Here is a 12,885-nt window from a genome sequence, read left to right on the forward strand (position 1 = left end):
TACGATGATTTTGGATTGGATTTGGGATTAGGTGTCGCGTGATTTCTTTAGGTATCGAGTGGAGGGGTTGGATATTGTTGGTAAGTGGGTTGTGGGTGTACATTTCATTATTAATATTATTATTATTGTTATTATTATTATTATTATTATTTTATTTCATTATTTCATCTTATTATTTATTATAAGATTGGATGATTGGATTATTGGTGTTTATTATTGATTGTCGTTGTTGAGGTTTATTTGACAGTGGTGTTTAGTTACAAATTTAGAGAATTTGGAGTTTCATTAGTGAAATGCAAATGGTAATTAAATTTTCTTTAAAAAGTGTAAAATTTATTATACGTATCTTTTTTTTTTTTTTTTTTTCCTTTGTAAATTAATATGTTCGCGATGTTTGTAGTAATTTAACTATCACCTTCTGTAAGTAAATTAATATTGTTAGAATAATGAAAGTATAACGTAGCGGTATTAAAAGGTATCGAAATATATAATAAAATGGAACTGTAATACTATAGCACTGGCGTGATATTACCATATTATTGTTGCATAAATATTAACTCTAGAAACCGGTATGTATTTTAATTTTTTTTTTTTATTTAATTTATAGCCAAATTAAAAATAAATTCTGTCTAAGAGAATTTAAAAAAAATCAATCAATGACAATTTCTTTTTATTTTATTCGATTTCAAATTCGACGTAATATTTCATAAATAATTTACAAATTAATAATTTTTTAAATTAATAAAAAACAAATTTTCAATGAGAAAATATATAACATTCAAAAATTCGAAAATTTCGAAAATTCAAAATTTCTCAACACACGTTCGTAATATATTTTACATGATGAAAATCTGATTTCTATCTGGAAGCTTTTATCAAAAATATAACATTGAAACACAATTTTTTATTATTTTTTGCATCACTTAATTTCTCATTAATCCAATTCCGATAATCTCCTATTATATCATAAAAAAAAAAAAGAAAAGAAAAGAATCAAACAAATATCTATAAAATTGATAAACAACAATTCAATCGTTCCAATCTCGTTAATTTAAACAAAAATCTCAAGATTTCCCTTTTAAATGGACAAAAACTCAATTACAAATCCACCTTTGAGATCTATTTTGAAAAAGTTCGAGGTCGTCGAAATCGTCGATCTCGTAACAATCGCGCAAAAAGTTCTTCTAGTTTGGAGAAAAAAAAGAAGAAGAGAGAGAGAAAGAATCGAAGATTGTTTCGAAAATTATCGAATTCAGACGGGGAGGGCATCGATTGGACCGAATGTCAATGTCAGGTGTGGTTAATTTTATTGGACATAGGGCGTTTCCTATTCGCGCGTTCTCCCATCGATGGACGCGTGCCCCATGGAGCGAAACCTTTTCTCCCAGGTGCTATATAAAGGCCAGGGGACGAAGTGGACACCATGAGACCGATCCAAGGTACCTTGGCGAGTACTGTACGCTCAGATAGCGCGCAAGGAGCCACAGTTTGTCCACAAGATGAAATTTCTCGTGAGTATTTATCGTTTCTCGAACACTTTGATTTTTATCCATTTTCCGTCTCTTCCAAGATCAGTTTTGGTAATGTGCACGGAAAATAAGAGAAGGATATAAAATATTGAAAATTTAATTTCTGTTTTGCATTTATAACATTTACTTTTCGTTACATTGTAATCATATTTTGCATTTATAAAATTAATAAATCTTCAAATTTCAATTTTTTTTTTTAAAAAATGATACTCTTATTGTATGAATTTAAAATATATACCACAATTTTTTACACGTACTAAATTTTCTATTTTAAGAAAATATACAATTTATTACTCTTTCGTAATAATTTGAAAAATGATTACGATTGATACATATTTTTTTCTTTGAACACCATTAAATAGTAATACATAATGCTTTTTAATCTCATAAATAAAACTAAAAACTTGAAAAATTTAAAATAAAAATTTAGAATTTAAAACAGCATTTAACATTTATTTAATTTATCATTGCGAAACTATACATTTTCAATAAATAATACCAATTTGTAAATAATATCAATTGTCACAACCCAGTATCGATTCCCTTAAAAAAAAAAAAATTTAACGTACTTACGGATTAATCTAACCTATGCCAACATTCAACTCTTAATATTCATTTTCAGATCATTCTCTCCGCTCTGGTAGCAGCGGCGTCTGCCAGGCCAGGCTTGCTAGTAGCGCCACAGGTGGCAGCACTTGCGACGCCCTTAACCATCACCAAACTGGTACCTGGCGCGCCCATAGGACTCGACGGCCGAGTCGTGGACACCCCGGAAGTAGCCCTGGCAAAGGCGGAACACGCGGCAGCCCACATCAACGAAAGAATCAATCTCGCGCAAGAGTCGCTCAAATCGGCTGATGCGATCGCCATTACAGGTCCCCTTGTCGCCAGCAGCGTGGAACCCATCGCAGTTGCGGCCAAAATCGTGCCTGCGGCCCCTCTGGGCCCCGACGGCCGTGTCGTGGACACACCTGAAGTGGCTCTGGCCAAGGCGGAGCACGCTGCCGCTCACATAAATCAGAAGATAGAGCAAGCTGTCGAGCAAAGACAATCCTCCTCTCTGGAGATTCCTCTTGTCCTGTCCACGTATTCAGGACCCGTGATTCAAAAGGTTTTACTTAACGGGCTTTAAACGAAAAGGTTTTAAACGAAAGTTTTATTATTATTGCCAGGATGATAACTGCTGTTCGACGACTGTTTGTTACATGAAATACTCGTTTTTTTGTACATAATTGTGGGCCGATTGAATAAAACGTTTTTGAACTATTACTAATTGAAACTTGATTCGATTATTTTTGCAGATATCTTTATTTTTATTTTTACTTTTTTCCTTGCCTTGTTTTTTTTTTTTTTTCATGGCAGCTTAGATTGGTTTATCATGAAATTAATAGAAAGAATGGTTAATTTTATTAATTATTTTACACTGCTATTAAATTTATAACTTTTTAAATTTTTTTTACCCTATTTTCTATTTCTGCCTCTTGTGTCTTGTTGTAAGAGTGATACTTTTCTTAATTTTTAGAAAATATGATAGCAGTTGGAATTAAGAACACAAAAATAGAAGAGTAAAAGGCAGAGTAAATGGTGGGGATGTTCATTGATAAAATTAAGAGCGCTTTCGATACCCTTAGTCAGTTCGTTGCTAACTTGCATGGAGGCAGGGCGCTTGCTAAGATTTCGAGTGAACGATCGAAATATTTTTAGACTATTCATTCGAAATTTTTTAGATAATTTGAATTTTTTTTTAATAATTAAATTTTATAAAACAAATATTATACAACTAATCGAGAATAGAATATCAATAATGATAAAACTATTAGAATAATAATCTAAGCATATTATTAATGTAGAAGATTTTTTTACTATTATTATTATTAATATTATTATATTTTATATTTTTTAATCCTACTTTTGCGAACAGTTTCATCTCATACATTCGTCTTTTCGATCGATAGAAATCTTGTCTTATTTTAAACTTCGTGATGTAAGAATTTGAATTGAAAATTTTTAAAGAACCGCTACAAAGAAAGGGAAAACAAAAAAATTAGAAATTATTTTCATTATTATTTCATTCGACATTTTACATTTATCGTAGATTTTTCGCTTCTATCAATCTTTTAAATAATAAATAATACTATAGAATATTAAAATTTCCAGATTTAAATCTTTGCTATTACTTTCTTCACGATCCGTGAGATACAGCGTTCTCTCTCAGTGGCGCGCACAAACCGTTTCCATAGCTTCGATAGCTGGTTTCCTAAACTGGAACGCAAAAATGACGCTCAAAATTGTCACACAATTGTCAGAGCGCTCGTCGCGGCTCTTCTTAAAAACGAAAGAACGCTCTCTCGGATCAGGCGAAACTGGAAGTGATTCTGAAACTTTCGAAGTTGGCTGGAAAAAAATTATCTGTCTATCTTTTCTGTCTATCTTATCTGTCCATCTTATCTATTTATCTGTTTCTGTTTCGCACGAAACTTTCAAAGTTGGTTGGAAAATAGTTATCTGACTATCTTATCTGACTATCTTATCTATTTATCTGTCTCTGTTTTGCACGAAATTTTCGAAGTTGATTGGAAAATAGTTATCTGTTTATCTTATCTGACTATCTTATTTGTTTATCTTATATGTTTCGTACAAAACTTTCAAAGTTGGTTGGAAAAAAATTATCTGTCTATCTTATCTGATTATCTTATCTATTTATCTTATCTATTTATCTATCTTATCTGTTTATCTTATCTATTTATCTTATCTATTTATCTGTCTCTCTGTTTCGCATGAAACTTTTGAAGTTGGTTGGAAAATAGTTATCTGACTATCTTATCTTTTATTTTATAAAAATTACCAATAATGTCTCATAAGTTCGATCAATTTATTGAAGGATAGGCAAAATTGAAGAGTTGCATATAACATTTTCAATGCATTTTGTATCTTTCGTTTGGGAACCGCTGCTTCAAGCCATTCTTTCTTCAGGATATCGAAGAATATGAGACAGTCAAGGTTGCTGTTCGAGCCTTTTCCTGCGCCCACGAAGAGTATTATACGTGTACTTACACGATTTCATGACGTAGAAATAAATTTGAACACTATTTCTCAACGACTATAACGTCGACTATAACGTGCAAGCGTTATAATATTTACTTTCCTGTTTCGATTCGTTCAAAAATCTTTTTATGTACGAAACAAAGGAAAAATTGATTGATCTCAATTGAATAAATTTAATACGTTATATTACACAATTATTCTACTTTACACGTACTATTACTATTGCCATTATATCATATTACATTACTCGATGTAAAAATTATTTTTTATTTTCATTATGAAAGCGATCAATATTTTTGGAGATAAATACATAATGAATTTTCAGTAACAATGAACCTCGCAAGAAGTTCAGTGTCCTTCATACAACATAGCTCGATTCAAAGTCACGAAATTCAAATATTCACGGTCAACGAGTTTGTTCGTCGATAATGGGGCGTGTCTCTGAAAAGAGATTATTAAATCTTGTCTCGATCGAAAAAAAAAAACACAGATTATGGATTCGTAATATTTTTTTCTAGCATTTTATAAATATTTTCGTCAGTTGAAAAAATTCAATCACAAAAAAATCAAAGATTAAAAAATCTAAAGATTAAGAAGTGTCGAAATTTTAAGAGATCGTAATACAATTTTTCAATTATTATAACATATTCGTTAATTAATTTCAATTTTATTTTAGTTTTTTTTTTTTTAGTAAAATTTATTTTTAAACAAAATATAATCCTGAAAATAATTAAGAGGAAAGGTGACTGGTTCACTTTTTTTTAGAAGCATAATGTATTCTTAACGACGTCTAATTAAGCACAAATGTGTCAGAGGCACAGAACTAAATTAAATAGATGATCTTAATGAGATCTAGATTAATCAAATCGTAAAATAATTTAATTTTAATAATTGTTTATATCATGGAAGAAATTTACACTTAACGCTCTATAAAATTCAGAATAAAAATTATTATATTATATATACACATTCTTTTATTCAAAAAATTTTATTCCTTTATTTTGTTAAAATTTTATTATTTTAATTAAAAAGTTTCTTTTCATAATCTTTGACTAATCTTTAGCTGAATAAAAAAAAATTCCATAAACAAAAATTTCAATTCAAAAAATATAATCATAGTTACAAAAAATATATTAATTAAATATATTAATTATTACCATTTGGAAATTAGATTAAGAAACCTTATTTATGAACCTTTTTTTATAGACTTGATTAAGATAAAATATCTTAATCACGATCTTCGATCTTTCTTTTTCTTTTCTTTCTTTCTTTTTTTTTTTCTCCTTAACCTTCTATCCTTTTCAAAATTTCTCTTGATGCCATCTAATCTTCGATACACACACTTTGTAACGAAACGTTTTTCTAACGATGATCATATCGCAGTGATTGAAAAACCTTAAAACCGATGTTGGCGCAATATCAAAGGGTTTCCTTCGATCTAATTGAAAAAAAAAAGGAACATGGCCAGCTTTCTAATATTATTCGTATGCAGTTACAAAATCGTTTTTACCATTGTTATTTCGCCAATTGAAAATTGTCTTGGACGATTGTGACACATAAATATTTCCCAATTACACATGCAATAGGGTGACAAAACAGTCTTTGCAGTTCTTTATTCATATCCGATACTTATTTTATTCATTTCTTTTAATATTTGATCATTTTAATATTCAAGTATTTATTTGGCTATTATTTTATAACTTAATAATATTTTTTTTTTAATTCATTAGAATATTTAGAAGTTTTACAAATTTTATTACAAAATTTATTTGTAATAAACGAATTTTGATTCATAATTATTAGAGTTAATAAATTTTTAATTGAAAGTTGTCAAATAAATTACGACTTTTTTTATTTTATTTTAACTTATTAATCGATATCACGAAAGATTAATAACATTTCTTAACATCTCGCATGTGATTTATTTTTATATATTATATAATTGACGAAATTTTTAAATTATCGATTTATTTCGTATACTTTAATACCTTCCAAAAAGCTATTAATATAATGATAAATGTGATCAAATTCGAAATTTAATTCCCATATTAAAAAATTTATGATTGCATGGATTCCTTTCTATCAAGCTGTTATTTATTTCTATCAAATTTTAGATATTGTGCAAAATCATAATTTTTTCACTTCATTCTCTGAAATGCAATATAAAATTAAAAAAAAAAAACTCAAACGCATCGAAGATGAGTATAAAAATTAAAAGTGTTAATTAAAAATTCAAAATTAACAATTTAAAGTTTTAAATGAATTCGTTAATTTGAGCAATATTCGAGCAATAAATCATTTCATCTTTATTAACACTTAATAATAAATTAACATTCTCGCTAACTCGTATTAATGAATTGCAACACCTCTTTAATACAGAACAAGATCTTTTTCATACGAACCAATTTATTTGATCGAGCGATCCGTATAGCACAACTTTGCACGATGGAAAAATATCGAAGGAATGCATTCTTGCTGCAGACTGTCCTTCGTTCTCGAGTCCTTCGTTCGTTCAGGGTTGGTAAGTCGTTTAACACTTGCATGAACGGCTTTGTTTAAAGGACAGCAAAGTACTGGCGAAAGGAGAAATAAAATAAAAGGGAGTAGTAGATGTTGAAAATTTTTACTTTTATATTAAATAAATCGTGGCACGATGGAACAAATACGATAAGAAAGGTTATTTTATTCTCGCGAATAAAAGTAATAATCTTGCAAATTTTAATAATAAGATTAAAGAAAAAAAAAATGTATAGAATTTTATTTAACGCGTAAGAAATACAATTGCAAATTTTATTCAAATTTTAAAATAAAGATATTGCAATTATAAATTATACAATATCCATTAATGATATCGATAATTATACAAATACAAATATTAGATAAATTTTACACTATTCAAAGGAATAATAGAAAAGAAAAATGTAGAAATTTAATTATAACATTGAACGTCTTCTCATCGCGATCAAGATTATTTCCCATATGCAATTATGGGGAAAAGTGTCTCTCGGATGTAACTTCCTTCGTCACGAATGTAATCCATTTCTCACGTGACGATCTCACGTGATCTTTCTCACTGCATTTTGCTCACAAATTGAATAACAACACTGGATGGATATTCGCTTAAATATATTTCTCAATTCAAAATCGCACAACTTCTCAAACTATTCTACGAAAACTTTTGAAAACTCCGCCCCAACTTTTGCAACTTTGACAGTTACGACGATCAACCGCCATTTCTCGCCAATTATACTTCCATCTTCCTTCCTCCAAGCATCTCCTTTCATCCATTCAACCCCACTTTATCTTCAAACTCACTTTAATCCCATACTCTTCCACGCCCATAAATAATTTCGCGCAATTCTACTTTATTCTCCACCTACAAAACCTAATTCTTTTAAGTTCAAGATTCACTAACACGCAATTCACTAATCGATTGCACAATTACCATTCAATTTCCTTTTCCAAACACAATCGACAACATTTCTTCCAATATTCCCTAGTCCTTTCAATACCAATATGCTTCCCCCAATATGCGCTCCCCAATGACCCAGACCTAAGCCAACCCTTCCTCCCAATCGTAACCAATCGCACCCCCTCCAGTCCCATCCTTCCGGTCCAGGAGTGCATGGACCCCGTTGAAATGCCAAGGTCCTGGCGCGAAGCAGCCGCCTGAATAGGAGGGGAGGGGAGGGGGAGTATCCTTTTTCCTGGCGCGCTTCCCAGGCTACGTGGGCTAACCGATCACCCGGCTCCTTCCAGGCCGTGGTCCACGTGGGAGGGGGCGGATGATCACCGCTATAAATGCTACCAACGGCCGTTCTCCAGGAACACAAAACGTGAGGCCGGGCCGGGTAAGCGTGGAGCTGGAGCGGAAACGAGCGAGTACTGGCCACCAGCAGCGCTTTTCGCACAGGGGAAAAACAAGCTTCGGATTGGGGGAAAAAAAAAAAAAAAAAAAAGAAAAAGAAAGGAAAGTGATCGAGAGAAAGGAGACATGAGGGGATTGGTGAGTTTTCTTCCTTCTTCGATTCTGTGTGGACAGGTCGACGAATGGCGGGCAAAGTGAAAGGTATTATTATTATAGGGTAGGATAGATGGACAACCACGCCGCGTGTCAAAAGAGACAGCGAGTTTGAGGATTCTGACAGATTTTGTTCAGAAATTGTCGAACAGTTCTTCTGCTTCTCTGTATAAAAATTCGAATGACGATTTGATTTATTCGATCGAGAGAAATAATTTAACATTAATTTAAATGGGGATATAATAAAATATGGGGATATAAAATTTTTTTGAATTGAAATTTGAAAAGACACCAGAATTTTTATAATTATTATAATTAATACTTTGTCGATAATATTCCAACACTCTCGATTTTATTTTTCAGATCGTTTTCATCGCAACGGTGGCCAGCTGCAGAGCCGGTTTCCTCGGCTCGCCCTCGTTCGGCGAGCCCCAGGTGCACCCCCAACCGGCGCCCCAGAGGTTCGCACCCCCGGCACCGGTTGGCCAAGACGGAAACGTGATCGATACCCCGGAAGTCGCCCAAGCGAAGGCTGCCCACTTCGCGGAATTCGCTAGGGCCGCGGCCAGAGCCGCCGAGGAGAGCAAGAATCAGCCCCAATCGGTCGAGTACAATCCCCAGTCCCAAGCCTACAACTTCCCCTCTTCCCAACCCTCCACCTACGTCAGGCAGCAAGCCTATCAGCCGCCCGCGCCGATCTACCAATCTGCTCCAGGTAAATTTTCCCACAGTTCACTTCTCTTCTTTCATTTCTTCTTAATCCTTCTTGATCCCCTCCCGAATAATAATTTTTAAGAACAAGTTTCGTTTTCGATAGAATTAAAATTAATTCGTCGATAAAAAAAAATACAATTCCAGCACCGGCGCCAATGTACAATCAACCGAATACGGTATCAGCCGGTTACCAGCCGCAGTATACGGGAAATACGAACTTTGTCGGGCAGCAAAGTTTCGCTGCCAACGTGAAACCCACCCCTTTCGTGCCTGCGCCCCTCGCGGAGGATGGGACTGTAATCGATACGCCGGAAGTGGCCGCTCTTAAGGCAGCCAGGTTGGCAGAATTGGCCGAGGCCGAGGCGAGGGCGTATAAGTTTGCACAGGAATACAAACCGGAAGTCCAAGGCCAAGGTACGTTCGCAAAAGGTGACCGAGAGTAATGATTACGTAAGAAGTTTATCTCGATTTTTAATTTCGTCGAATGTTTTAATATTTCTTTCTGTTTCTATTGCAGGATAATAATTCTTTGAAATTCCTTTTCTTTTCTTTTTTTCTTTTTTAATTTCTTTATCAGTTATGAAATTAGTATCGCGATATTTGTCCTCGTGGTGTTGAAAAATATTATTTTTGTCGTGACGTAATATTTATATAACGTACGTAGAGGAATTCGTACAAGAGACTAGAGAATTATTGAACTCTTGCCAACTATAAATACATTGGTAACACCCTGCGCTAACGTAAGAATTGAATAGTTGCTCAACAACTTAATCGTTCGATTGTTCCTGCGAGAATAGCATGGTATGGCCACTAGTCGTTAGGCATATAATCGTGACCCGGCCATTTCTCTTCTGGAATATCAAGCAACATCGTAGCAACGACATCGTAGGTCACGTAGAGTTTCACTCTAATTGTACAAATAATTTTGAAGATTAGTATAAATGCATAAAATGTAAATCAATCAAATATCTTTTTTCCATTTAAAAAATTAAAAAGAATTCAATAAGAAAAATTCAAACTGATTGATAAGAATTTTTCTATTTTTTATAATTTCTACAATTATTTGTGGAATTTCTAAGTATGCACGAATTTCTAACGAATTCTTAATCATAAAAAATAAATGGATAAATAAAGTTCTTTTAATTTTAGATTAAGGATTGATAATTAAATTGTTTTTCGTTTTATTTCAGCTTATGCTAGTCCACCAGCCGCTCCAGTCCAATACAATTCTCCCGCGGCTAGAGTATTTCCTGGCGCAGCGCCCTCGTATCCCGCGGCGCAACCAGCATTTGGCAAACCTGCTTTCCAACCTCAAAATTATCAATCGCAGCAATTAGTCGGAGCTTATTAAATTGAGACGAATCGTGACGTATTTGTACATAATTTAGGTCAATAAATTGTTCCCCCTCCTCTTTTTTAAATTTCTCATTTCTTATTCCTTCTACTCCGCTCGTTCGTTTGTGTTTCTTTCTTTGATATATTTAATTTTTAGTGTAATACTAGGGATAATTGTCAAAAAAAATTTTTTTTACTCTTTCTTTTAGAGAAACAAAAATTTTAAAAGGATCAAGAATTTTAGAAATATTTTTCGAGAATTTTATTTATTTTAGTATTATTTTAACAAATATTAGAGAGTTGTAAATTCTATAGTTTGATAGAATAAGTAACAATAAGAAATATATTTTTACATAATTTTTCTAAATAAATTTTGAATTTTTTCCATCAAATCAATTTATTTTCTTTTTCTTTGCATTAAAAATTATAATTTTAAAAATTCCTTGCTTCATATTCATTTATCATTTTTCTCTATTATTTTAGTATTTGATATAAAAAATATATTTTTATATCATACGTTCCCACAATTTATAACTTGTATTGCATTATTTTCACACAATATATATAATATATTAATATTCAGAATTATTAATTTCATACTCGATACTACATTAATACTTTAAGTATCATATTTAAAGTTTAAAGTTATATATTATACGAAATTCATCGATAAACTTTCGTTACACTTAATATATACTAATATATATACTACGTTATTAGACTTATGTATTAAGTTCAAGAAATCGACACTTATATTCCAGATATCCGATGAATTTTTATTATGTAGGTTAACGCGTAATTCTCGCCCGAGAAGCCACCAAAAATCAATGCGTCAAACAAATTGCCAAGCAATATTATTCGTCAGAAACCACGAGTTAACCTATATTTGATTTCGTTGTGCGGTTAGCGTAATCCAAGAAAGATTGGAAAGATGTCTTCACGTCGATCGGGTTAGATGAACACCTTCTTCAGGGTCGTTTAACATTGAATATCGGAAAATGGAAGAAAATTTTTTTTATTATAAATTGATATCGATAAGAAGAACGATATTATAACACAAATAAACGTCGAAACAAAAAATTCAAAAGAAAAATAAATAAATATGTATCACGAAGTGCCGAAGAATTGCTCGATGAGAAAAAAAATTTCAGGGTTTCCCTCGTAGAATTATCGTAACGATTGTCTCGTGCGATTGCGGTTTCTGCTCGTGCGATTTCGCGCGAAAAGAAGCGGTCAAAAAGTTTCGTCAGAATACGAAAAAAAAAAAAAAAAAACGATTCTAGTTGATTGATCAATAAGAATAGTGTAGTGTCAATGGCTTCTCGAATAACTTATCGAAATTTTCGTATCGTTTTTTTTTTTTTTAAAGCAACGAAATTCAAAGAATTTTTGTCCTTTTTTTATTTTCATTTTATTAAAATTCCTTAAAATTTCTGCTTTAATACGCGTGCAACATAATCTTCCGCGAGAATAAACGAATTTTTTTTCCAATTCAATTTGGCTCGGTGATCCACTTTCTATGATGGGATAAAATAGAAATCTCATCGAAATAGGATTACCAGCCGTGTTACCAGCCACCTTCAGGCTACAGTTGTTGCGACATAGGTCGCATTGGTGTACGAAACACGTGAGAAGGAGCTGGGAACGTGGATTCGTTCCTGCTGAACGAACTCTAGCATCGTGATTCGTCGCTTTTGGAAAGGTCGAGAATTATAACTTGTTCGAGTCGGCATTCCTAAATAGGAGCATGTAAATATACGTATATGGATCATTATTATTTAAGATACATAATAACAAGTAACAAAGTTAAAGTTACTTTTTCATTCATTTTAGCTCCAATAAAAATTACAGTACTTATATATTTTTTTTTTTTTGTAAATCATTCATAATAATGTTGAATATTAATATTTAAAAAATGTTTCATCTTCGAATAGAATGAAAATTAATTTTCTATTTGAATTCTTTATATTTTCCAAAACATGAATTCTCATCAATGAATTTTAATTAATCGTGATCTAATTAGTACATGCGTTACAGTTTTTTTTTTGAAGTTATCGATCGAATTATATCACATATTGGATTGTAAATCCAATTTTGATTGAGAATCCAAATCAATGCTAATTAAATGAAACGAGGCTACTATTCTAATTTATTGTGTTCGTGTAATGATTATACACGACAAATAAACTATTGTAAAGTTTTGATTTATTCGAATCAATCTCTAAATCAGTTCAATTTTTC

The 12,885-nt window shown here is 32.0% G+C and overlaps 2 protein-coding genes across 2 annotated transcripts; both read left to right on the plus strand.

Moving 5' to 3' along the window:
• Positions 1–1,423: 1,423 nt before the first annotated feature.
• Positions 1,424–2,661, plus strand: LOC122716994 (cuticle protein 18.7-like). The gene is made up of 2 exons (XM_043940608.1): positions 1,424–1,511; positions 2,144–2,661. The coding sequence occupies exons 1-2, from the start codon at positions 1,424–1,426 to the stop codon at positions 2,659–2,661; spliced, it is 606 nt and encodes a 201-aa protein (XP_043796543.1).
• Positions 2,662–8,455: 5,794 nt separating this feature from the next.
• Positions 8,456–10,660, plus strand: LOC122717201 (pupal cuticle protein-like). The gene is made up of 4 exons (XM_043941037.1): positions 8,456–8,580; positions 8,959–9,310; positions 9,454–9,723; positions 10,500–10,660. The coding sequence occupies exons 1-4, from the start codon at positions 8,569–8,571 to the stop codon at positions 10,658–10,660; spliced, it is 795 nt and encodes a 264-aa protein (XP_043796972.1). The 5' UTR covers positions 8,456–8,568.
• The last annotated feature ends 2,225 nt before the right edge of the window (positions 10,661–12,885 follow it).

The sequence above is a fragment of the Apis laboriosa genome, unplaced genomic scaffold (genome assembly GCF_014066325.1).
Source record: "Apis laboriosa isolate Shangri-la unplaced genomic scaffold, ASM1406632v1 scaffold4_cov146, whole genome shotgun sequence".
Lineage (NCBI taxonomy): Eukaryota > Metazoa > Arthropoda > Insecta > Hymenoptera > Apidae > Apis > Apis laboriosa.

What these genes read in the sequence shown, in the direction of transcription:
- LOC122716994 (XM_043940608.1), top strand. Translation starts at nt 1,424, where the DNA reads ATGAGACCGATCCAAGGTACCTTGGCGAGTACTGTACGCTCAGATAGC. An exon ending in TCCACAAGATGAAATTTCTC is followed by an intron (nt 1,512 to 2,143) that starts GTGAGTATTTAT and finishes CTCTTAATATTC; the next exon opens with ATTTTCAGATCATTCTCTCC.
- LOC122717201 (XM_043941037.1), top strand. An exon ending in GATCTACCAATCTGCTCCAG is followed by an intron (nt 9,311 to 9,453) that starts GTAAATTTTCCC and finishes ATACAATTCCAG; the next exon opens with CACCGGCGCCAATGTACAAT. An exon ending in ACCGGAAGTCCAAGGCCAAG is followed by an intron (nt 9,724 to 10,499) that starts GTACGTTCGCAA and finishes GTTTTATTTCAG; the next exon opens with CTTATGCTAGTCCACCAGCC.